Below are 25,079 nucleotides of genomic sequence, written 5' to 3' on the forward strand. Positions count from 1 at the left end.
TCTCTTCCTGTGCCATGCATGTTAATGTCGTTCCCAAAAATGCATTTACATTCTTGTCTGTGAGCAAGTCAGTTTTGGAAACGACCCCCGTCTTCCTCCTCCTCTTCTTCTCTGGCTGGGAATTTCGCACTTTTTTCCAGGGAGAGAGCGCCGTGAAACCCCCAGCTAGAAAGGTTAAGGGCCATTCGCTGTATTATCGCAAAGCTGGCAGGTTCATTGCCTCGCGTGGAATAAACATCACACAGGACGTGGGGACAAAGAACAGCGTGTGCGGTGGCGGCCCGTTAAAGTAGCAGAGCTTCCGAGCAGCGCCGACGTCCGCTGCCGGCGCGCCTCCCAGTAAACGGGGGCCGACGCACTGCACCTCACCAGTCAGACCGCGGCCATCCGTCCCCTGCTGCCCGGGAGCTGCGGGTCCCGGAGTAACGGTAATACGAACTAACCTGCCCCGCGCAGTGACGACTCACACACACTAACCTCCGCCCTGGCGTCGAGGCCGCCCTTCACCAAAGGGCCCCGCGGGGATGGCGCCAGCCTCCTTGGCCTCCAGGCTCCCAGGGCCCCAGGGGCGGGGCGGGGCAGGGCTGGAGGGGTGTGGCTGGTGGGGCGGGGCGTCGGCGCCGGCCAATCCCGAGCCGGAGCGCCTCCCCCGCCCGTCCCGGGGTCCCCTATAATCGCCGTGCCCCGCGGGGCTCCTGCGGGACCCCGGCAGCTCCCCGATTCCCACGCGGAGCCAGCCCGCACTGATCCTGGACCCCGAGCCCGAGCCCGAGTCAGAGCCCGATTCGGATCTGGACCCTGACCCCAACCCTGACTCCGACTCTGCTCCTGACCTGAACCCCGACCCAGACCCCGCGACCCGCATCTGGAACCGTGAGCCTAGTCCGGACCCCAGTGGAGATTCCCGCGGGTGAGTGCGTCGGTCCGGGCGTCCGGCACCCGAACGGGGGTCCCGAGGTGAGGGGCGGCACTGGGTGGACCCGCAGCCCCCTGGCCGCTGTCCCGGTTTGTGCCCCTCTGTGGCCCCCAGAGAGTTCAGGAGCCTCCTCCCGGCCCTCGCCTCCCCTGCTGTGCCTGTCCCGCCCCGCGGCCCCTGCGCCCTGAGGACAGTGCCGGCCCTCCCTCCTCTGGCCCTGGACGCAGGTGCAGCCTGTTTCCGGAGCGCGGCTCTGGAAGTGGCCTGAGACTCAGCGGGGACCTGGAGGTGGGCCTCCCCCCCCCCCCAGGCCTCCTTTGCCCGTTTCCTGCGCTGTTGGGTTGCGCTGGGGAAACCTCAGGATGGGGGAGGGGCTGCCCCTGCGGGGCAGCAATGCCCAGAAGGGCTGGAGCCCCCACTGAAGTATGGGGGTGCTGGTGTGGGACCCGTTTGTGGGGGAGGTTGACATAGGTGACAAATGATATCTGAACATTCGAGCACAAAGTTGGTGTTTCCTCTGCTGTGAGGCCGGTCAAAGGTCCCTTTTCCTCTCGGAAAATAAGGCTGCCGCACAAAACCGGGGAGCCTCTGTGCAAGGGGGGGGGGAGTGTTGAGTGCTGCCAAGGCTTTCCCAGGGGACTGTCTGCGCGGCCGGGCCTTTCAGGCACTGCCAAGGGACAGCTGGGAGGCCTGGACGCAGGCCCCTTGCTGTGGAGCCTCTGCCAGAAAAGTGACAGGAGACGAAAAGTGACCAAAGGCAGCGGAGGTGGGGAGCAGACCAGGCCAGTCCTTCTAGAAGAGGCGGCCAGGTCAGGGCAGGGCAGCCCCACCCTGGGGGTGTCCTACTGGAGGGGCAGGTATGTGCGCGCTGGCTGGGCCACCGCCTGACAAAAGTTCACTTGAAGCCGCACACACCCTCCCCTCTGCCAGTCCAGTCCTCTCGGACTTCACAGGGATTTCCCGGTGGCTTAGGCGCCTGGGGACTCGAGGACACAAGAGGCCCCAGCCACTGGCAGAGCTGGGTTTGGTAAGCAAAGTCAGGTCTCAGACTCTGGCTGGTGGGCAGGTGTGAGATCCAGGACAGGGACCCCAGAGGCGGGGCCCTGGGTCAGGAGGCACCGTGCCAGGGCTCCTGTGTGGCCCCAGAGTGGAGAGCGGCTTCTCAGAGGAAGCTGCCTGCCCAGGACCCTTCCCCTGGCCTCTGGCCTGGCGCCTGCTCTGCTCCCGAAGGGGATGAGAGACATGGGCCTGAATCTCCAGAGGTGCGAGGCCCCAGAGACCAGGGCGGGGCTGGGTGGCTGGTCTGCCTGCCAAGGCCAGGAGGGGCCTGCTCCCCTGTGGCCCTCCCCACTTTAGCCCTGACTCTCTCTGGGGCATCTTTCTAGCCACGCACGCCACCCAGACAAGCCCCGGGGAGGGTCTGTGTTTCCTTTCTCCTGGAAACTCAGTGCCGGTGTGGAGACACTCGCTGCCAGCTTGGAAGAGCACAGACCGCCCAGTGCCCAGGGTGGTCAGTGGTTCTGCTCCTGTGGCTGGGAGAGCTCCGTGGTCAGGGCTCAGGCTGGGAAGCGTGGCTGCCCATTCTCACACACGCGTGTGTTTGGTCTGCACCCAGAGGTCTGTCGAAAGGCCTTGGGGGTGTTTTCCTGCCAGTGGGTGCACCAGAGTAACCCGGCAGAAACCCTGGAGGGGTGGCGGGGGTACAACACAGACGTTGTCTGTCGCTGCCCAAACGCTCCCCTGGCGGCGAGCAGGGCTGACTGTCTACAGCACAAGGGGCCACGTCTGGCCGGAGTCTCCGAGCTCTCTGGGCGGTGGGTTCCCACCGGGAGCTGAGATTCAGCGCTTGTGTGACCCATCACCCTTCAGACGCCACCCGCCCGGCACTCTGCACCTGACAGGAGGTTGTAGTTGTCACTCACAAAAGTGCCATGGTCACCAGACTTAGCTCTCCTTCCATCCTGTTGCACGTGTGACATGGCCCTGGGCACCCAGTGGGGTTTTGGCCTGGGGAGCAAGGAGGGTCACACGTCTGCCCCTCCCAGGAACCACTGCCGCGCCCCACCCCTGGCTCAGCCCCCACCAGGCGCCACACCTGCCAATGTCGGCACCGGAAGCCTGGCCGCAGGCACGTGGGAGCTGGCCAGGCTGAGACAGGACGTGGTTCTGAGCCAGCAGAGAGTGTCAGTCGCAGCCACCACAGTCCATGGCCAGGCCCTGGAGTGGGGGCACTTGGGTAGCAGCCCTGCAAGGCTCACAGGACCCGCAAGTGGTTGTGACTGGACTTGACTGAACTGTCACCATCCTGCTGACGGCACCTCGTGAGGCCCTGCCGAGGTCCCTGACCTTGGGACAGCACACCAGCTGCACTGTACCCCTTCCCCGGGGGCCCAGCCCTGGTCCACGGAGGGCAGGTGTCCTCCTCCCACTGCCCACCCGCCCGCACCCCTCCCAGAGGCTGTGCCTGGTGCCAGTCACAGGGTAGACCAGTCCCCAGTGAGAGGTGCTCCACCTGCCACCCGCCCCCTGGGCCTCCCGTCCCTCCCTCCTCAGGCCTGGGTGGACCCTCACTGCCACCTGCCACCGAGGTGGCAGATCCTTCATCCAGATGTGCCTGGTAAGGGGACCTCAGCCTCCCAAGAGTTTGCTCGCTGCTCGCCCCTGGGGCTCTTCCTGTAAGAGGGGCCGCCAGCCTGAAGATGGGTGCCTGGTCCCATCTCCGCGGGACCAGGACACGTGCTGGATCTGCAACCAGGAAGCAGGGTCAGGCAGGGGACACGGGACGACTGGTCACCACGCTGCCACCTCCTCCCCCGTGACCGGCTTTGTTGTCACTGGCACTAGTGAAATGTCATGAATGGTGGTGTGTATGTGCTTTTAAAAGTTGAACCCGATAGCGCTGGCCTGAAGTTCAAATGCGTTTTAAGTCATTCTTGAGTCCTTGCCATGAGCACCGACTTGGTCCGGTCATCTCTCTGAGGCTGCCGGGAAGGCAGAGGGCTCCCGCGAGGCTCTCCTCCTCGTTTGCAGAGGGACCGGTCCCCGCTCATGTGTGGCCGCACTGTGGGCCGCACAGCTGCTCCCGGGGGGTGCTCTGAGTGGAGAGCCGGTGTCCAGGGCTTGCTGAGTGAGGCTCACACACACTTAGCAGAGGAAGGATAGCGGGGGGTTGGGGTGTCAGAGCCAGGACACCCGTGGGTGCTGGGTGGGTGCAGACTGAGCTCAGGAAGTAGAAGTGGGCCGGACAGGGCAGTGTGGCCCCAAAACTCAGCATGCCCTCCCCACGGAGCTCCCCGCTCTGTGCCCCTGACGCCTAGAAAGCCACGTCCAGGCTTTCATTTCACAGACTGAGGATGGACCCCACAGGCAGGGGTCCATCCCAGCGCCCAGCTGGGAGCTGGCTCTTCAGCTGGCGGCAAAGGGCCAGCTGGGCAGGAGCTGGGATGTCCCTTCTGGGCATCAGTGGGGAAGGAGCTGCCTCAGGCCTGGGCCCTGCTGGCTGTGTTGACACCTGTCCGGTGGGGGCTGTACTGTGCATTCTTCTGGCTGCTCAGACGCAGCCCCCCCTTCGGCACAGTTCAGGCTGCACGTTCCCAGTGTAAGTCCAGAAAGCCAGGCTGGCCCCTTCTGCCAGATGGTCCCCCATCAGTTCTCTGTGGCCCCAGCTGCTGCCGGCTGGGGACACCCCTGCCCTGCACACCCCCTGGAGGGGCACACCCAGAACCCCTCCTGTCTGGAGCCTGCAAGGCCCCTGAGGACCCAGGACCTGGAGAAGCTAACTGACCCACCCAAGTTCAACTGCTTATGAGTGGCCGGTTGGGACGCAGGTCACCGTAGAATGCAGACCTGTCTTAAGAGTGTCCCACACGGAACACCAAGCACTGAGGGGCACTGTCCAGGTCACAGCACAACACCACACTGCATGGCACAGTGAAACAGAGAAACTCGGGTTCGTTCTACCCTCCAGCAAGAGGGGTCCCGCCCCCAGAGCCTGCCGGTGCCAGAGCCGGCTCCCTGGAAGCGGAGAGGACGGGCAGTCACGGAGAGCAGCTCTCCGTCCGGCTGGCAGTTCGGAGAGCTCCTCCGAAGGTCTAGGTTAGGCTTGCTCCACTGCAGACAGACCTGCAGCTCACGGTCTCCAGAGAGTCCAAGGCTTCAGGGGCCTCCGGCCCCATGGTTTTCTCACTGCAAATATCTAAGAACCCATTGGAGTTTCTGCAGAGATGAAGTCGGTCCTGGTCAACATCTCTAGGGTACTGCTGTGACCTTAACCAAATACATATTTTGGTCCAGGAAACCTGAGTCACCTTGTAAAAGTTAGACAAATGAGTAAACTTGGCAGGATCCGTGACGTGCTTCCCAGTGATGTCACCAGATGGAGTTGGCCGTGGCCACATGTAATGCCAAATGTATTGGCTCACTGCCATTGTGCTTCTCTGCAGGCTGGGAGGAGGGGAGCTACCTGTGATGGCCATGACCTTGAGCTCTGACCACTGCGGGCCTTAGGAACCTGACTGGATATTGGGGTGTCTGTCCAAGTCAAGTCTGCCTTTGTCCACCTTTCCTTTGGCCACGTCTGCCTCACTGAGAGGCGCTGTGGGGGTCGCCCTAGTGGTGGCCTCTAACTGGGCCAGGTATCTATCCATCTGTTGGGTCTTTATCAAGAACTTGCTTCGGCCAAAGTGCTTATCACAGCCGTGGGGGACGCAAGCACGGGATGGAGAAGCTGGCTGTGGGTGTGCTTCCATCTGTCTCGTGACGGGTCGTGGTCAAGAGACTGGAGAGGCCACTCGGCCCAGCTGCGTGTCGCTGGAGAGGGGCCACGGAGTGCCGTTTGGGCTTGAGACAAAAGCGGACGGCTGGCCACCCTGATCCGCACTAGCGGCAGCCCTGGCGGAGAGCTGGCCCGTGGGAGGTGCCAAGGCAGGTCTGCGTGGCTGGTGAGGGCACCGCAGCGGCGACTGGGGCGCAGCTGCCGGCATTCCCGTCCGGCAGGGCAGGGGAGGGAGGCGTGGGGTTTTCTGGTTCGCTCTGCTCCCAGTACGGCCCGTGACCCCAGTTCAGCACTTCCACTCCGTGGGCACCCGCGGGGCCCACGTGTCTGGCTGCAGCGCTGGGCCCTGAGGTGTGGTCCCTGGGCAGTGATGGTAGAGCCACCAGAAGGTCCTTGGAAGTTCAGACTTGGGCCACTCAGAGCCGCTGGGCCCACCCTGAGTCACTGTGTCACTGTGAGCCCTCAGGTGACAAAGGTGCACTCAGTGTAGGGGACACCTCGCTGGGGTGGGGCTGCTGAAGAGGCCAGATGTGGGCCATGCTGCCTGCCCAGAGAGGACCACGAGGTGCTGAGAAGTCCCCTGGAGGCAGAGCAGGGACATGTGGGGGCTGGGGTCCCCGGGGAGCCCCTGGAGGAGCCCCAAGGGGACAGAGAAGCTGTAGACGGGAGGCAGAGAGGGGGGCATCTGGGGAGAGCAGCCGAGCTGCACTGCTGGGCTCAGCGAGCACGGTCTGGGGGTGCTCACTCCCGCCTGTCCCTGCGTCAGGGGCACCGCCCCCCCGCAGCAGGCCCCAGCCTCGCAGTTCCAAGGGGGCTCACCGTAAGGCAGCGGCCTCGAAGAGAACCTTGGTCGCCGAGAGGTTCTGTCAGTGACCAGGAAGAGAACCAGGGTCGTGCCTGCCTTTTTCCACCGAGTCCTGAGCAGTCCGCCGCACACGGCCCTGACGACCACCCTTTGTGGTTCGCAGAGCCCCTTCCCCACGGAACCCGGCAGAGAGGCGCAGGCGCACTGACACCAGCCGGGCCTCCCGACTCGGCTCGGGAGGGCAGGTGCGGGCTTCCCAAGGACCCAGGTTCCAGCAAACGGGAGTAGGCCTGGTAGAGCCTTGGGTGGAAGCCGGGAGACCTGTGTTCCGGGGTCAGCTCTGAGCCTGTTTTAAGTCTGTAAGGACAGCCCTCCCAGCGAGTGGCTGAGAACCATGCTGGCCAATGTTCCAGCCGTGGGGCGGACACTTTTAACTCTGCCGGGCACATACCGTAGGCCCGGACCTGCCAGGTCGGTGGGGAAGCAGCCGTGAGACGCCATGAAACCTCCTTCCAGTGGAGGGAGGCAGAAAACGGGGAAACGTGTCCAGCTGCACTCGGCACTGGGGAGGCGGAAGGGACCGAGCGTCAGGGCAGGCTGGTTTCCGGAGGTAGCCAGCGGCCAAGCCCGGCAGAGGTGCCAGAGGGAGCTCCGGTGCAGCCCAGCACATGCAGAGGTCCTGGGGCCGCAGCAGGCGCGAGGTGATCGCCCCGGGGAAGCAAGGCAGTGGCGGAGGAGGTGGAACCTCTGGGAGCCCGCTGCAGAAGTCCAGGCTGGACAGCGGCGGGCCGAGCCGGGTCGGGGAGGCAGGAACAGGGCGGACCGGTGCCGGCGTGTGGGGATGAGCAAGCTGCCTGGACTTGGGCGGGAGAGGAGGAGAGACAAGGGGCTTGTGCGATTGTGTCCTGAGCGGAGGGCAGGGTGGACCGTCTTTGCTGAGGGGCTGTTTTGGTTTCCACTTACTACAACAGCACCCACAGCCTGTCACTGGGCTCAGAAACATCTCCTGGATGGAGCAAGCGGTGCCCCCTGCTGAGTCCCGGCTGGCCTGGAGGACCAGCTCAGCTGACCCCGGTGCCCCTGTCCTCTCCCTCCCAGTCCCCTGTCAGTCGGAGCCTGGGCCCCACTTCCACCTGAAACAGCCCCAAGTGGCCGCAGCTGCAGGGGGCCTCCCCTCAAGGGGCCCGGGCGGGTGGGAGGCCCTGTGTGTAGAGCACTTAAAAGTAGGAATAAAGTGCACCAAAGGCCAGTCTGCTCCGTGCGGTGGCCGTAGCGATCGCGAGCCCTGGGGACGATGGGACAGCACCCCAGCCGGACGGGTCCCCCAGGCTGGGAGACCCTGTCTCAGCCTCGTTCCTGAAGGCAGCTCTGCTGGAGCTCATGGGGGCCAGGGGTGCTGTGCCACATGCCGCCACCCAACCCACGAGGCAGCGGTCACGGCCTCCCTCCACAGCCCAGGCCACCCAGCTGCCAGGGCCGCAGCCTCTTTTGCCAAAACCCACTTTACTTCCCAAAGTGGGTCTTTGCCCTAAGCTCCGGGCCCCTGTGAGTCGGGGTAGCAGAACGGCGCCGGGCCCCGAGGGGTGTTCACGGTCTGTGTGTGCTGAGAAGAGAGACTGTCACATGCCCTGTTTTGAGGGCCGGTGGCACTGAGGGCAGGTAAGCTCTCCTGCAGCTGAGGTGTGAGAGGGGCGGGATCTCGGGGGATTTGTCCGTCTGTCCTTCCCACAGTTAACTGCCTCCTTCTGGGCGGGCACCTTGAAACCCTAATTAACAGGGTGGTGGTGAGGCCAGTGTTCACGCGGGGCGGAGGCGTGCAGGCAGGAATCCCAAGAATCTGCTGAGCAGCGGAGCTGAGAGGGGAAGGAGCCGAGAGGGCCGGGAGGCGGGGGCGGCTGCCCTGCTGTACCGACCGGCTCCCCCCTTCCCTTTGCCCACAACCCCCTCCTGCGGTCCAGCAACCAAGAGGCCGGTCCCGACACGGCCGGATCTGGGGTGCTCTGCCATCCCAGCCACCAGAGCTGGCACCAGGCCGGGGGTGCGCCCCGAGTCACCCCACCCTGAGCAGTGGTGTCCTTCAGACAGGGGCCCGGCTGCCAAGCCTCAGCGTCTCGTGCCAGCTGTGCGGGAGAGGACACGGCCCAGTCCACTGGCATCGAGGTGGCGCCAGCCACAGACACGCACAGCGAGGTCTGCACTGGAGCCGCTTCGCTGGGGGAGGAGCCACGCGCTGCCCCGCTCGCCTCGGTCAGCGGCTGAGCAGCGAGCGGCCGTGCCCGCGGGCCGTTCCCTTGGCCCCGAAACAGACGCCACGCCCTGTGCGCCGTCCGCTGCAGCCCGGGCCGCCGCTCTGCCTGTGGGCGCTGCCTTTTCTGGACGTTTCGTGGCCCACAGGAAACGCGCAGGGTGGCCGGCCCCTCCCTGGTGGGCGCCCTGCTCCGTCTGTCCCTCCGCTGAGCGGCGCCCCTGCTTGTCCTGTGAGCCCAGACGTAGCCGGCTGGCGTTTCCACAGCTTCAGTTCGAGACATCCCGCCACTCTGTCCTCACCGTAAGGAGCGGTCACTGTGGTCCTTCTAACAGGAGCACTGGCGACCCTCAGTCAGCGGGCCACAGGCCGCCGAGCCAGTGAGTCGGGCAACTGGGAGCCCGGGGGCTGGGACACCACCAGCCCTGGGGTCTGTCCACTGGGCTGCTTTGCCTTTGCCAGAGTTGTGGCATTGCCGGCTAAGGGGCCACAGGTGCATCCTGAGAAGAGTAGCTTGGTGTTCTCTCTGGAGAGGTGGGGACGGGGCTGCAGCCCAGGAGGATCCCCAAATCCAAGCGGGGCAGGGGCAGGTGGTGTGGGCAGACAGGGCCGGGGAGGTTTGCGCCCCTTCTAACCCACAGGTCAGACAGCAGGGGCACCCCACGTGTCCCCGGGAGTGTCCATGCTCAGCCTCTGGCAGCCAGCTCTCAGGGCCGGGCGGGTGGGGCCATAACAGGGTCGTCCTTAGTTCCTATTGCTGAGGGGACTCAGCAGCCTGTGAGGGCCTGTGTTTGGGCACCGGTGTGGCCTGTGCTGTGACGTGTTTGCTGTGACCATGCCCAGGAGGCTGAGTGTGGGCTGGGGGTTCTCCCACCCCCTTTCATCTCCTCGGGGAGCCTCAGCAGTGCCCCTGGTCCTGGCACCCTTATCCAGGGCTTCAGCGTGGCCCCTTGTCCTGGTCCCCGGAGAGAGGGAGGTGGCTCTCCCGCGAGGGAGTGACTCCGCGGCAGGTGGAAGGCCCGTCCCCGACGCTGTTTATCTGCATTCCGGTCGCCCTGCTTGGTCCCAGCCTGTCCCAGCCCCGGACCTGGTCCTGGCGCAGGGCGGGAGGGAGCCTGGCCACCACTGCTGCCTCCTTCCCAGGCCAAGAGCTCCCCAAGGTGCCCCTCCAAGGGGAGCCTGCAGCCGGGTGAGTCTGGGGTGCAGTGCGCCCCAGCTGTGGTGGGTGGAGGGGTGGGCCTGGCGTGTGCCCGCTCACGGGGCCCCGCCCTCTGGGTGGTGAGCCGGTGGGGGCCCCTCCCTGGCCGCCCTGACCATTCTCTCCTGCAGGAGACCCATCCCGAGGACACCGGGAACTGCCATGACCGTGGAGCACAGGGACGTCCTGGTGCTGCTGCCCACACGGGAGCAGCTGCGGCTGGTCGTGGGGGTGAGTGCCAAGGAGAGCGGGGTGACCGCGAGGGGAGCGGGGTGGGTGGAGGACAGCAGGAGCTGTGGGGACCGCCGCCCTTCCCCTCCCACAGGACCGACATGTCCCTTGCCGGCACTGCTGGCCACCTTGTACGGCGTTTGCTCCCCTCTCGCTCTGCAGCCGCAGCTGTGGCCGGGCCCACCAGTCCCCACAGTGTCCGGTGTCCTGGGGCTGAGCGCCGACCGGTCCCCACAGAGCTGGGCATCTTCCTGGGTTAATTTTGCTCCAAGGGACCCACCCCGTCTGGGCCCTCGTCCTGTGGTCGGTCTGGGGGTGGGGCGGGCCCGAGGGCGGCTGTGTCCCTCCTGGAGGCAAAGGTGAGGGGCACCTGACAGTCAGATTCTCGGGGACTGAGGGCCGCCGAGCCTCCTGCCGGAGAGACAGGGCACGGACCCGCCCTCCGCCGAAGGAGCTCTGGGAACTGAGCGGCTGCACGCGCCCCCGCCGCCTGCGTCCTTCTCTCTCATTCCCCACCATCCACTTTCGGCTCCTCCAGTGGCCGAGTTTTCCCTCCAGGTGTCAGAAACCTCAGCCGCACCTGAGTCTTCCAGGAGGCGACTTTCACCAACCCACCACCCCTCCCCCTCCCCCACCGGGCACGCGCACGCACACACACACACACACACACACACACAGAGCGCCTGCCCTCTGAGGCCACTGGCGGGCTGGGCCCCTGGACGGCTGGGGGAGGGGCCTGCCACGTGGCTCAGGCCGTCCTTTCAGGAGGGACGTGAATCAGTAACTCATCGGCTCCTGGACTCAGCACCCGCGGGAGACACCCCACCGGCAACCCCCCAGGCATCCGGCTGCCGAAGTTAACGTCTGCGATCAGTAACCCGGAGGCCGCTGCCTGTCTGAGGACCCTGTCCAGGCACAGCGCCCTACAGACCTGGCCTCTCCCGCTGAGCTCACCCTCACGTGCCCCCCCAGCTACTGCCTCCCTGCCCCCAGGGGTGGATCGGCTCCCCAGCCCAACAGTCTTGTTCGGGGGACCCGTTCTCCCTCCCACCACCACCACTGGTGAAGTGCCTCTAACCTGCCAGGCTCCGGCTTGGCCCAAAGTCCTCCGGGACGAGGCGCGGAGCCCATGGGGCGCAGACGCCACTGCGCCAGCTGTCCTCTTGGGGGCCTGCTGGGCGGGCCTCTCGAGTCGCCCAAAGGACCAGTGGGTCCCAGCTGGCGTTCCTTTGGTCGGGGAGCGTGGTCCTTTCCACTTTTATAGGTCATCTCAGTGGAAGGCGCAGTAGCTTTCCGTTCACGCGACCTGCCGATCTTGGCGCTTCGCAGCACCCCCCCCTCAGCTGCGGACGGGCTGGCCGCGCCCCGTAGATGGTCCTGTCTGCACCGTCCGCCACCCAGGGCGGCTCCTTCCTCACTCGGAGGTGCCCACACTCCACCTCAGGCTCAGCCTGGTCCCGAGGCCTGTGTTCTCCGCTCCCCAGTGGCTGGACGGGCCCCTGCGGGGGGCTGGGAGGGCCACGCAGGTGTGTGTCTGGGCCCGGGGGTGGCCTGCGGGCCCGTCCCGTGCACCACCTGCAGCACCGGCCGGGGTCTGCACAGGAGGTGGGGACAGGGGCCCACTGCAGCGGGAAAGGGGAGTCCCCGAGGGACCCCCGACGTGAGACGTCTGTTCCGTGCTCAGCACCCCCCTCCCGGGGACTCCGAGAGGAGGGGCAAGGGAGCCGAGTCCCGAGCAGAAACTCCACACACTGTTTGTTTGTCTCGAGCAGCTGCTCGTCCGCAGTTCAGGGAGGATGGACCCGCTCTGTCTGCTTGTTTCAGTTGAGCTGGGAGGAGGAGGAGACCCCAAAAGCTAGCCGGCCCTAGGAGACAGCACTGTCAGTTCAGGGACCAGGGGGTCCATGGAAAGCTTTGGTCAGGGCTGGCCCTGCTCTGAAACGAGGTGCCGCTGTGCCTGGTGGGATTTGTGTGGGTCCCCGGCATCTCCTGTCTGCTCGGGGACACATTTATACCAGCAGCATCCCGTCACCAGGCCGGCCATGCAACTGACGCGGGAGCCGAGGGGCGGGTTCCCAGGTTCCTGGGTCCCCACAGGCGCTGCGAGGCCCTGGAGGGACGGGAAGACGGGGGTCAAGCAGCTCCACCCGGTGCAGAAACAAACTCGGGGAGGCAGCCACGCTGCAGGGAAGAGAAACACGGCCCGCGTGAGAGAGCAGACCGGGACCCAAGAAGGCACTAAGCGAACAGATCAGAAGCCCGTCAGAGGCAGGGTTCAAACGCCGGTGGTCAGGGTGCTCGGGGGGCTCCCTGGTGCAGCAGCAGCAGGAAGGACGACAGACAGGACAGCCACACTCAGTGAAGTCACGAGAAACCCGCCGGGAACCAACAGTGAGGGGAAGGAACCTGGGATGAAAATCATCAGTTTGGAACAAAAGGGGAGAGATAAACCTTCAGCCAGAACAGAAAGAAGAAACAAGAATTTGAAAAAATGAGGAGAGTATAGGAAGATGCTGGGACATCTCCAAGTGCACCACGTTTGGGATCGTAGAGGGGCCAGAGGAAGACAGGAAGAGCAAGACACGGAAAACTTAACAACTTCCCTCATTTGGTGAAGAAAATAGACATACAAGTCCAGGAAGCTCAGAGAGTCCCAAACAAGTTGGACCCAAAGAGGGTCACACCAAGACACTTTGTAATTAAAATGCCAAAGGTTAAAGATAAAATATTTTATTGTAGATTGTATTTATTTATTTATAGAGAGAGGGGAAAGGAAGGAAAAAGGGAGAGAAACATCAATGTGTGGGGATCTGACCCACAACTTAGGCTTGTGCCCTGACTGGGAATCGAACCAGCAGCCCTTAAGTTCACAGGCCTGCACTTAATCCACTGAGCTACATCAGCCAGGGTGATACAGAGAGAATCTTAAAAGCAGCAAGAGCAAAGGAGACAGTTACCCACAAAGGACTTCCCATGGAACTCTAAGATGATTTCTCAAAAGAAACCTTGCAGGAAAGAAGGGGCTGGTAAAAAGTATCGAAAGTCATGAAAGGCAAGGGCCCACATCCAAGATGACTCTACCCAGCAAAGCTAACATTTATGATCGAAGGGCAGATAAAGTGCTTCCCAGACAAGGTCAAGTTCAAGGAGTTCATCATCACCAAGCCCTTAATATATGAAATGTTAAAGGGACTTATCTAAGAAAAAGAAGATAAAAAATATGAATGAACGGTAAAATGTCAACAAACTCATAACCATCAACAACCAAACTTTAAAAAAAAAAACCCAAAACATAAACGAACAAAGCAAACTACTAGAACAGGAACAGAATGACAGAAATGGAGATCACGGGGGGGTTATCAGTGGGGAGGGGTGGGGAGGACGGGGGGGAAAGGTACAGGGAATAAGAAGCACAAATGTTAGGTACAAAATAGACAGGAGCAGGTTAAGAATAGTATGGAAAATGGAGAAGCCAAAGAACTTTTGTGTATGACCCATGGACATGAACTAAGGTGGGGGAATGCTGGTGGGAGGGGGGTCACAGGGCAGAGGGGAGTAAAGGGGAGAAAAAATGGGACAACCATAATAGCATAATCAATAAAATGTACTTTAAAAAAGTTGATATTCGAGACAGCTAAATTTGAACTCAGCATGTTTGATATTAAGAAATGGTTACTTCTGAGTCATTGTGAAACATCGGTGAGCTGATATAACCCGGGGTGGATGATAGATTTACAGGGAGAGAGAGCAGCCCTGCCTGTGCACCCCCACCTGTGCGGAGGGGCTGGGGGGGGCCTGTGGGAGGAAAGCTGGGAGGGGTGGAGGCAGGAAGGCCTGGTGGGAGCGGGGCGGGGGCTTCGCACACCCGCAGGCGGCTGGCTTTCCTCCTGCCTCTGGGAAGCCCTGCCGGGGGCCCACCGGCCCAGCCACAGCCCTAGCTCTCTGGGCCCAGCAGGGCACCACGGTTACCCACTGAGTCTCAGAGGCCGCCCTGCCTCGGCCGGGGAGGGGGAGGCAGGCCTGCCCTGAGGTCCGGCCCCTCGCAGGCTGCCTGCCGGGTTGGGGCCTCCTGGTCTGCAGCAAGGGCAGTCTCCGCGGACCCTGAGCGCTGACTCCTGGGAGGGGTGGCCTGAGCCAGGCCCCGACTCCGTGGTGCCACCCCTCATGGTCCCCACTGTGGGGGCCACAGCGGCAGCTGCACCTGGAGCCGCCCCCGCTCCCTGGCAGGTGCGGGCCACCGCGCGTGAGCTGTTCCAGCTGGTGTGCGACAGGACTGGTGTCAGAGACGCCCACTTCTTTGGCCTCAGTGTGGTCAGAGGTAAGCAAACTCTGCCCCGGGACCCTCAGCCAGGCTCGGCCTCCTCGGGGGGCCGAGTGTGGGGGGTGGGCCGCACAGCCCCAAGCCTCACACCCACTGGCACCAGCCCCAGCCTCTGAGCCCTGCGTGCTGGCCCCGGGCGGCCCTGGCAGTCCCCTGTCCTCCTGCCTGCAGGCAGCCTGGGGCTCTGTGTGTGCACGTGCCACCTCCCAGTGCTGGACACCGAGCTGCCCACCGTGTCCAGGGGCAGGGCTGAGGGAGGCGTCTTAGAAAGAACACACTTTTCCGCACTCCTGAGACTCCGACCCTGAGGCGCAGTGTTGGGGGTGGGCCCGTCTGTCCGACGCAGGCGCGGTTCCCGCTGTGGCGAGCCAGACACCGAGCAGCTCCCAAGTTTGTATTTTGGGAGGACTTGCCCAGTAGCCGAGAGGGGCTGCAGGAAGGGGGGACCACAGGGAGGGCGTCCCCGCAGGTGGTGGCAGCCGCAGGCGTCCGAGTCAGTCTCTGGTCTCTCTGGGCCCTGGCAGCCACCCGGCAGAGCCCACAGCCGCCACCAGACGTCCCGCAGCTCCCGGCTGCCAGGGTGGACCGCACCCCTGCCCCCAGCTCGCCACGTCTCCGCCACCCCCCTTCTCTTTTCAGACAACGAGTATATGTTTATGGATTTGGAGCGGAAGCTCAGCAAATACTTCTCGAAGGACTGGGGCAGAGAGCAGCAGAACGTAAGTCCCAGCCCGCGGTGCGGCGGTCCTGGACCAGCGCAGGGGGGTGCCCTGCTGCCACGCGGGGCCCCCCGTGCCAGGCAGCCCTGGCCAAGGCCCTCGGCCCTTCCTCCTACAGCAGCCGGCCACGCCCCCGAGCTGCCCTACTGCGTGGCCCTGCGCTGCACATGGGGCCAGCTGGGCAGTCGTGGCCGGGGACCCTGGTGCTGCTCACCTGTCGCCATCCCACGGCCCCTCCTCTGCCCACATCCCCACAGGGCGGCGTGAGACCCGGGGCCGCCTTCGTGACCTTCCTGCGGGTGCAGCACTACGTGGAGGACGGGCGGCTGATGCGGTACAGGGCCCGCTGCTGGCAGGCCCGGGGGGCAGTGCCCTGACGGGGGGGGGGGCGGCGTGGGGGGAGGTTTGCAGAGGCAGCTGCACCTGTTCTCCGGGGCGGGGTTTGGGGCAGGAACGGGTGGGCTCCAGGGCCCTGCTTAGCCTGGGGGCTCACTCGCCCTCAGCAGTGGACTTGCAGGTCTCAGCCGGGCAGGAAATGCCCCGCAGCACCTGGGGCTTCCTGCTGAGTTGGGGGGGGGGCGTCAGCAGCTTGTAGGGTGACAGAGCCCCCCAGAGCGATCCGGAGCAGGGGCCGTGGGGGCTGCCAGGCCTTCTGAGATGAAGGGGAGAGGGAGGGCCGGCAGGTTCTGGAGAGGTCCCACAGGGATGGCGGGGGGCCGTGGGGTGCAGACCCCGGGGCTGAGAGGCCAGCCACAGTCAACTGGCTCTTCCCTGAGCCGAGCGTCTCCGCCCCTTACATCAGAAAATACACAGAGGCAGGGTCCGCCTTCAGGAAAGAGCCCCCGTGAGGGGCCATGGGGTGGGCGAAGTCACTGGGAGTGGGGACAGGTGTGTCAGGAGGCAGCGGCCAACAGCACCTGCCCCTGCACCCCCCACCCGGGCAGGTGGCCTGAGGCTTGCCACCAGCACTCCAACACCCGGAGGGCGGGAGGACCAAGAGCGGGGGGAGGGCCAGGGGGACAAGACTGCCCCTCCCTTCCAGGGACCAGGTGGCCAGGCACCTGTACTACTGCCACCTGAAGGAGCGGGTGCTGAGGTCGCAGTGCACCCACCGTGAGGAGGCCTACTTCCTGCTGGCCGCCTACGGGCTGCAGGCCGACCTGGGCAACCACCGGGCCCTGGCCCACGCGGGGCGGTACTTCGAGCCACAGGCTTACTTCCCACCCTGGGTAAGGCCGTGGGGCAGAGCTGGGGGGGCAGCTGGGCGGCAGGAGGGCCTGACCGGCCCGTGCTCGGCTCCCAGGTCATCGCCAAGAGGGGCAGCGCCTACCTGCTCAGGCACGTGCCCGCCCTGCACCGGGAGCAGCGGGGCCTAAGCCCCAAGGAGGCCCTGCTGCGCTTCATCCGGGAGGCCTGCCGGCTGGAGGACGTGCCCATCCACCTCTTCCGGCTGCTCAAGGTCACGCCCAGGGCCAGCAGGGGAGATCGGAGCTCAGGCTGCCTCGGGGTGGCCCCGGGGCCGGCGGGGGGGGGCACCCAATGCCCAGATGAGTGGCCATGGCCCCAGAACTGACCGCAGCCAGAAGCTGAGCGTGGTTTGGAGGGCCGTGCCCTCTGCGTGGCGCTGCTGTGGTCCCCAGCAGGTACCGTCACTCCCTGTGCTGGTGGTGACGAAGGTGGACCCTCCCCCACACTGCAGGGGAGGGACTGCGAGGGGCGGAGCCTGCTGTTACCCTGTGGTGTGGGGTCCTGGGGTTAGGATGTGGCTGGTCAGTGGGGAGTTGGGTCAGAGAAAGGGCAGGAGGCAGGCACGGGGACCGTCTGTCCTCCAGCATCAGAGCGGGAGTGGGAGGGGCCTGGGGGCCCTGCTTGTCCCCGGGACCCCCTCCCCCAGGCCCAAGGCTCCAACCTCTGACATGGGCATCCTTCTAGGACAAGAAGGAAGACAGACCAACCGTCATCCTGGGACTGACCCTCGGAGGGGTGCGCATCTACCAGGTAGCCCCCCCCAAGGGCGGGGCCCCATCCCCAAGGCCGGCCCTGGTGGACGCCCCCTCTGCTGTCCTGCAGGAGGTGGGCCGAGCTCCCCGGCTGCTCTACGACTTCCCCTGGGCCCGCATCGGGAAGCTGGCGTTCCTGGTGGGTGTCTGGGGGTCCCGGTGGGGCAGGGTCTCCACGCCCAGGGGCCTGGCAGGTGCTTGTCCTTCAGGACATCTGCAGGGCACCGGGTCCCCCACTGACCAGCACCCGGGGGTCCCCCGGGGCCAGCTCGTTGTCGCAGGGCGGGGTGTCCTGCTGGCACCCGCAGGCCTGCTGGCTTCTGTGTGGACGCAGTGGAGGGTGCCCAGGGGAATGGCACAGGGGTGCAGCGTGGCATCCGCCCGCCTGCACTGCCACCCCAGGCCAGGCCTGGCCTCGGGGCTGAAGGGTGGGGCGGCCAGGCCAGGCCCCGGCTCTTTCTCTGCCCACAACCCAGGGGAAGAGTCTGCACTTCCCGGAACTGTGCGGTGTGCACCCCACTCTGCTGCACCCCAAACACCCGCCTGCGTGTGGGGTTAGACTTGTGCAGGGCAGCCATGGCCGCTGCCCTGGGTGGGGTGGTGAACGGGTCGAACACGGCCCCCCGTCACCACTCGGTAAAACCGCGTCTTCTCTGCCTCATCCAGGGGAGGAGGTTCCAGATCCGGCCGGACGGGCCGCCCTCGGCCCGGAAGCTGGTGTACTACACGGGCTGCGCCGCCCACGCCCGCCACCTGCTGCGGCTGCTCCGAGCCAGCCACCAGCTGCACCTGGCCCTGCAGCCTGCGGTGGGGCGGCTGCGGCAGCTGGAGCGGGCCCAGGGTGGGCACCGCCTGAGCCCCCGCCCCGTTCTCGCTCTGGACACTGCGGCCGTCGCGCCTCATCATCTTCCAGTTGTGGGGTGCAGCGTCTTGGCTCCAGGGGCCTTTCTGTTGCAGGGCTGCAGTAGCCCCACTCCTCCAGCCCCCCGCAGCCCAGTTGTGAAGGCAGGGCCTGTGGGTTCTGGGGGAGAACGGTGCCCACCAGAGGGCCCAGGGTGTGTGTGTGTGAGCGTGTGCACACATGTGCGTGCCCACGCTCTCCTGCTTGTGTGGGTGACTGCTCGGCAGTCCTTCCTGTTGAGAATGACATGAGTGCCTTGGGGGACCATCACGAGGCCCCTTGTGGGCTTACTGGCCACAGTGACAGGCCCTGCCCGGCTGGCCCTGGCGGTCATCATGGCCAGGCGGAGCCCCGACCTCTGGGTGACACTTCCCCCCCACACGCTGCTTCTCCCAGGGCCACCGGTAGCCACACGTGGCAACTTCGGTCCCCAGCTCTCTCACTCTGACTCTCCTTCCTGTCTGCACAGAGGAGAAGTGCTGCCGGGAGACGTACATCGGCGACGCACCGGAGCTGGACCTGTCCCCTGCTGGCGGCGGCGGCCAGCACCCCTCCTGCCTCTCGCTCCTGTCCGCCGGCAGCCGCGGCAGCTCCCACGGGCTGGGCGTGGAACCCGGGGAGATGTCGGTGGACCCACCCTCGGGGGCCGAGGCACTCCGCGAGAACAGGGCGTCCCGCAGCCTCAGCCTGAGCAGTGGGGACACCCGGGACTCGGGGAACGGTGAGTGCAGCCACCCGCCCCATCACCAAGGTCCAGGTGCCACCCCAAGGGAGGCAGCCTGACCCGGGGCTCAAAGATGGGGGCCCGCGGGCGGTGGGCAGGGCCTCCCCGCAGCTGACCCCGGGAGCCTCCAGCCCTGTCTCAGGGTCCCTGGGGCAGAGTTGCAGCCTGGGGTGCGCGGCCGTCCCAGGGTGCTGACGCTGCCCCCCACGCCCTCTCCCTTCCTTTCAGCCTCTCGCCCCCAGGAGCCCTGGGCGGTGGTGCAGGTCACACTGGTCAAGGTGAGGGGCCGGAGTGCTGAGGCTCTGCGCCAGGTACCCCCACTTCTCCCATCCCTTCCAGTTGGGGCCCAGCCTCCTCCTGGAGGATGGCAGTGGGCGGGCAGAGGAGGGCAGTGGGGGGACGGTGAGGCTCTCCCGACACCAGGTGGGTGCGGGCCAGTTCTCCTCGGCCTCAGACTCTGAGTGAGCCCCTGGCCTGCAGCTTGGGCATCCCTCCTGGCACGTACTCAGTGCTCACGGTGGGGCAGGCACTTGCCGAGCTATGCCGGGCCCCCCGGGCTGTGGGTGCACAGGATGCAGGGCTGGGGGGCAGCACCCCCAGGAGCAGGGAGGGGGCCAAAGCTTGTGGCTCTAGGGAGCCCAGCCAGAGGACAGAGGCCCCGGGCCCCGGCCGGGCTGGACGCCAACCCAGGAGCGATGCCTCTGGAGGAAGGAGGGTCGGGGCCCCTGTGGCTGGAGGCTCCCGGCCCAGGGTCTCTGCTCAGACGTCGCCATACTGAGTGGGGGGCCCCCCTGCGGCGGCCCCCCCTCGAGGGCCCTGCGGCTGGGACTCGTTCATTTAGGGGCACTTGGCAGAACCCTACCCTGGACACAAGCAAGGCCAGCTCAGTGCCGGGGCCTGGACACGTTTCCTCACGTGTGAGGCGGGGTCGTTCTTGATTTCTGAGAAGCTTCTAGATCTCGTTCCTAAAATCCATCAAATTTCTCTAGTAACAACCCAGGTCAAAGGAGTTTAAAAAAAACTCCAGCTGGGGCCTCGGCCCCTTGAACAGGGCTGGGTGGCAGGTTCCCCACAGAGACACGCACTCCCGCCTGTAGGGGTCCCTCAGTGACGGACATGGCCAAGAGGAGTGGGCGGGGCACGCAGGGAGCCCCGCCCAGCAGGGACGGGCCGTCTGGGGCAGGGGGGCGGCTCTGGCCTCCCTGCTGGGAGGCAGCAGGGCCAGCGGTGAGGGGACGATGCAGATGGCCACGCGGGCATCCCCAGCGGGGACAGCAAGCAAAGGGGGCCCGAGGCCAGGCGTGCAGGGGCTGCCGGGGGTCAGCATCAGACGCGGACGGGTCAGCGGAGGGCAGCCTGCGGGGCTCTGTTGTGACCGAGACAGCGCAGAGGAAGCGACTGCAGGACACACCTCGGTCTCTCCCCGCAGGTCCCTGAGGCGACCCCGGGCCGTGTGCACTCAGACCAGCACAGCGGCAGCCTGGGTGAGGTGCGTCCGCCCGATGCCGTGCGCCCCGTGCCGGCCCCACGCCGCCGCCCCCCTGGTGCGGGGCTGGACCCCGGGCCCTCAGCCCTCGACGAAAGCGGGTCCAGGCACCTCCTCTGCCCGGACCCTCCTGGGGAGGACCAGCCCCCGGAGGAGTTTGTGGTATAGGCCATCTCGGCTCGGTCCTCTGCGGGGTCCGTCCACACTGCACAGCTGTACACACACACGGGCCCCTCCCACAGGGTCCGTCCAGGCCCCGTAGCTCCACCCATGTGGGGCTCGGGCTCCGCCCCCTCTGCCCCAGGTACCTCTCCCAGCCTCACCTGTCAGAGGTGTGAAACTCCTAGGTCAGGGCCTGAGGTGAAGGGCAGGTCCCTCTCTCCTTGGGGACCCGGCCGGCTGAGGACAGAGACCCCTGAGTCCCGGCCACCCCGTCTGCGTGAATGGGCAGCAGGCACACAGGCCTCCTGGGAGGCCTCCCGGGCACAGTCCCTGCCCCGCCCCAGGCTTCCCTGGGCCGCCCTCTGTGGCTCCTGCTGCTCAGGGCCCTGGGCCTGCAGATGAAGCCCCCCTGTGACCGGTGGCCCTGCTCCATCACCCCAGGCCCCAGAGGCGGTCGTCCCGTTGACCATCCATTCCAGTGCCCTGCCACTCCACACTGTGGACACCTGGTCCCCACAGGGCCCCCGAGGTCCCCAGCGGGAAGCTGACACACACGTCAGATCCCCAAATGTGCTCAGCTCTGGGGAGACGGGATGGAGCTCTTCCCCCAACCCGGTGCCCATTCTGGCCCCAGGGCTGTGGGCTGCAGCGTCCACTGAGCTCCTGGCCCAGGTCGGCCCTGGCCCCCTCCAGGGCCACTGCCACTGGCTGAGCCCAGTTCCCATCAGCAGGTTGGGTCTCACCTGCCAGACCCAGCTCACCTGGCCCTCCAGGCTGGGGCCCGATGCCGGCCCACAGCTCCTGCACGTGGGATTCCCGGGAAGTATGTCTCTAAGGGGCCTAAGGGGCCGCTGGCCCTTGCTCAGGCCTCGCGAGCAGAGAGTGGGGCTGCAGGCTCAGCACTTGTGTGGTTCTCGCTGGGCCCGAGTGGTCAGTGGCCCCGTGACGGTGCCCACAGACCGAGAGTGCTGGCCGTGGTGAGGACTGCTGCCCTTCACAGTCAGGGTGGCTTGTCAGCTGAGGCCTGCCCCCCATCCCCCGACCTCCAAGGCCCTGCTTGCAGTGGCCTTCCTGGGAGCCCCCAGCCACCTGGATGCGCAGAGCTGCTGGGCTGGGTCCCACTGGTGGAGGGAGCCGACCTTAGCAGAGTGGCAGTCTGTGTCCCTGCACAGAAGGGTGGGACCAGTGCCCAGGTTCCCCCACCTCACAGGGCCCCTGGGCTCCAGCCAGCCTTCCAGAGGCTCCAGAGGGGCTGCTTGGTGACGGGCGGGGCTGATGGGGGGCACTCCTCCCAGCCCGAGGCCTGTCCCAGCACCAGGGCGTGGGGTGGCTTGATCCACCCACGGGCCCCTCAGGCCTCTCTCCACGCTCCGGGCCTGCACACGCACACCTGCCATCCTGCCTGCACCTGGCCGTCAGGTAGTCCCCGGTGTCCGCTAGTCACTGTTGACCCCGCTCCCACCCAGCCCTGCCCCGCGGTGCCTCGTCCCCCGGCTGCTGCCTGCTCTGTGCACCTCGGAGGTGGAGGGTGGGGCTCCAGGGCTTTCTGGGGAAGGACGCGAGTGTCCACGTCAGGTGTGCGTGCAGACAGCCCCGCAGACCTGGGGGTTTTCTCCAGCTGGTCGGTGAGAGTGATGGGGGGGCTCCCCCGCTTTTCATGGCTGCGGCTTTTCATGCGGAGAAGCGCAACTTACACGGCTGCTCTGGGTGGGAAAGTGCAGAATCGTACATGCCTTTTATGAAGAGAAGTGAATTTGCCACATTCAGTGAGGAGGTCACTGCTGACTTTCCCTTCCAAAGTGCAGTGTGCTCACCGATGCACAGAATTCACTTCCGACCCAGATGGCGGCTCTTTTCCAGACCGACAAAGTGGCTGAGCGTTTTCACCAAATGCAACTGAATCTGGGATTCTAGCACCTTGTCATGTGGGGGACTTTTATTTCACTTTGCTGCTTTAAAATTCAGTGCAGAGAAGTGACTGACTGTAGGGGAAGTGAAGTTAATTCACACCTTGAAGGAAAAAAGACCTGAGCGTGCGCACCTGCGTTCGCCGCCCCCCCCCCACCGCCAGCTGGTGCCCACCCCCGTGTCAGGGAAGGGCCTGGGCGGAGGATGCGGAGGGAGGTGGGCACCCGTGTCCACCGGGCCTCTCACAGGGACTGGAGGGCTCACCTTCCAGCCGCCCTGCGGCTTCTGGCCGTGCGTCCCACCTGCCACAAGAGGGCACTGGCGGCCCAATACGGTGCCCGGGGCCCGGCTGCTCAGGGCCGTGTGGCTGGTTCCCCACCGCCCCGTCCACAGGTCGGAGCTTTGCCTGCAGGCTGCTCCCCCACATGCCCCCGTCCCCACCACCCCTGGTCCAGCCCACCCCTGCCATGAAGTTGCCCAGCACCAGGGGCCGTGGGAGGCCAGGGTGGTGCCGTGTGCTCAGCAGGCAGGAGGAGCAGGGACCACTGGCCGACCCTGGGAAACAGCCGCGGGCCCCTATTCCCGTCCTTCCCCTGGGCCGTGACGATGCACCTGGGAAGCCGTGGCAAGTGTCCGCTCTCTGCTGGCGCCGTCTGGTGTTCAGGGGAATGCGAGACAGCTGGGCAAGGGGGGCCTTGGCTGTGGTCCCCAACCCTGCCGGTGTGGCCTCCCTGCTGTCCCCACCCAGCCAGGCTCCCAGGGAGGAGGGGCCACACCTTGGGGAAGTCAGAAGGACACTTTTCCTCCAGTGTCGGTGACACCAGAGGCCTGGGAGACACAGCAGGCATTTCCAGGAAACCAGGTCCAAGGTAAGGGCTGTGGGTGGCTGCTCCGTGACAAGGGCTGTGGCCCCAGCGGTGGGTGTTCTGGGCAGAGCCCCCCACGTCTCCCTCATACCGTCAGAGCAGCAGGAAGGCCACCCGGGTCCCTGTGGACCCAAGGAGCAGGCCATGGCTCAGGCAAGGGCAGGCCAAAACAGCCACCTGCCCCCCCCAAGCCTGCCTGGCCTGCGGTGGGCTGAGGTCAGAGGTCAAGCCACTGGGTCTAGAGCACAGGTGGAAGCTCAAGGCCCTCCAGCTGCACCCGGCCCTGCACCTGCTTCTACCCAGTGGCAGCGCTGAGCTCCTGGCCCCTGGTTAAGTAGTTACGTTTATACAGTCCAAATGTTCCATTCGGCCCCTTGAAGGCGCCATGAGGCTGAGGTGGCCCCGGGTGACAGTGAGTCTGACACCCACTCCTGGGCCCACCACCAGGCTTCCCGAGGCCTGGGGACACTGCTGTGGCCACTGTCCTGCTGGGACATGAGACTGAACGAGGGGGCCCAATGGGAGTTCTGTCGGGGAGGCTGCTGGGACGACCTGGTGGGAGGGCCTGTCACCCCCAGGACGCTCCCGGAGCCTCAGTCACGGGCCAGGGGGAGCAGAGTGTGCCTTGGACACGTCGCCTCCTTTTGAGAGCTCGCTGGGTCTGCAGCCGTCCTCCAGGGCCCCGGGGCAGACCTCGCCCCAGCCCCGCAGCTGGGGTGTCCCCTCGTCCCGCCAGGCAGGAGCAGAGTGACCAGAGACCCGGGAGGACTATGCTGGGGGCCACACCCCTGTGCACAGAGTGCCCGGCCGTCCCCCCCTGAAACCACCAGCTACGTGGGACCGAGCGGGTTCCTCTCCCGGCAGCAAGCGTTCTTTTGTTTGCTACACACTCAAGGACCCTCGATTTGAAAAGATTTTGTCAGGAAATCAAGTTTATAAAAGTTGATTTATTTCCCCAATTTAACGAATGAGCTGGGGCAGCGGACCGGAGCTTCTGACCTGCAGGAGACTGTGCACGTCTGGTGGCCTCTGTCCCCGGCCTGGGGCCCTCTGGGCTGTCGGACGCTACATGCAGCTGGCGAGTAGCCAGAACGCCCCTCCCCTCCCCGAGCCGGCCCCGCTCTGAGGGGCCCTGCCCCGAGGGTGCTGATGAGGGAGGGGCCCCCTCGCGGACCTCCGTCCGTGTGAGCCCACCGAGAGCGAACTGGACCTGGGGACGTGGGCTTCTGGAGCACATTTACCCGGCACGAGGGGCCTGCTCCCTCCCATGGCGACTCACCGCTGTGCTCTGGACGACAGACAGACGACGGACAGACAGACACAGCGGGAAACAGGTGCCCCGACAGGGCTCACCCAGTGGCCACCGGCCTGTGACTCACCCCTATTTTCCTGTGTCTAATGTGCACTTTTTCACCCAAGTTTTTGAGGGAAAAGCAAGGATACACATTATATACGTGGGTAGTACTAATTCCATATCTATATAAAGGTTTTTAGTTCTTTCTAAAAAAGGATTCTATTTATTTTGAGAGAAGGGGAGGGAGGAAGAAAAACATTGACGTGAGAGATACAGCAGTTGGTTGTCTCTTGCACGCCCCCAACTGGGGACCTGGCCATTACCCAGGCACATGCCCTGAGTGGGAATCGAACCAGCAACACTTTGGTTTGCAGGCCGGTGCTCAGTCCACTGAGCCATGCCAGCTGGGGCCATGTTTTTAATTCTTTTATTTATGCTTATATATTAAAAGTCTAACTCTAGAAAGCAGTAATATCTGTATGCAAAATAATAGCCTGGAATATATCATTGGATTTGTTTCTAAATGTAA

At 65.0% G+C, this 25,079-nt stretch overlaps 1 protein-coding gene across 6 annotated transcripts; it reads left to right on the top strand.

Moving 5' to 3' along the window:
- Positions 1–672: 672 nt before the first annotated feature.
- On the top strand, positions 673–25,079 carry FRMD1 (FERM domain containing 1). 6 transcript variants are annotated; one of them, XM_053668760.1, is made up of 14 exons: positions 673–910; positions 9,810–9,929; positions 10,070–10,169; positions 14,397–14,487; positions 15,130–15,209; positions 15,467–15,543; positions 16,252–16,438; positions 16,513–16,668; positions 17,142–17,207; positions 17,280–17,348; positions 17,876–18,050; positions 18,580–18,831; positions 19,063–19,145; positions 20,264–25,079. In XM_053668760.1, the coding sequence occupies exons 3-14, from the start codon at positions 10,101–10,103 to the stop codon at positions 20,486–20,488; spliced, it is 1,530 nt and encodes a 509-aa protein (XP_053524735.1). In that variant the 5' UTR covers positions 673–910; positions 9,810–9,929; positions 10,070–10,100; the 3' UTR covers positions 20,489–25,079. The 6 variants fall into 6 exon arrangements, with proteins under 6 accessions (XP_053524735.1, XP_036982095.2, XP_053524739.1 ...); XM_053668761.1 differs by lacking the exon at positions 673–910 and adding an exon at positions 9,144–9,233; XM_037126200.2 differs by lacking the exon at positions 9,810–9,929.

This window comes from Artibeus jamaicensis, unplaced genomic scaffold (assembly GCF_021234435.1).
Source record: "Artibeus jamaicensis isolate MK-2021 breed Jamaican fruit bat unplaced genomic scaffold, CSHL_Jam_final contig_497, whole genome shotgun sequence".
Taxonomy (NCBI): domain Eukaryota; kingdom Metazoa; phylum Chordata; class Mammalia; order Chiroptera; family Phyllostomidae; genus Artibeus; species Artibeus jamaicensis.

Coding starts and splice junctions, on each gene's coding strand:
- FRMD1 (XM_053668760.1), top strand. CDS start 10,101: ATGACCGTGGAGCACAGGGACGTCCTGGTGCTGCTGCCCACACGGGAG. Junction 14,488..15,129: donor TGGCCTCAGTGTGGTCAGAG/GTAAGCAAACTC, acceptor TTCTCTTTTCAG/ACAACGAGTATATGTTTATG. Junction 18,051..18,579: donor GCAGCTGGAGCGGGCCCAGG/GTGGGCACCGCC, acceptor CTGTCTGCACAG/AGGAGAAGTGCTGCCGGGAG.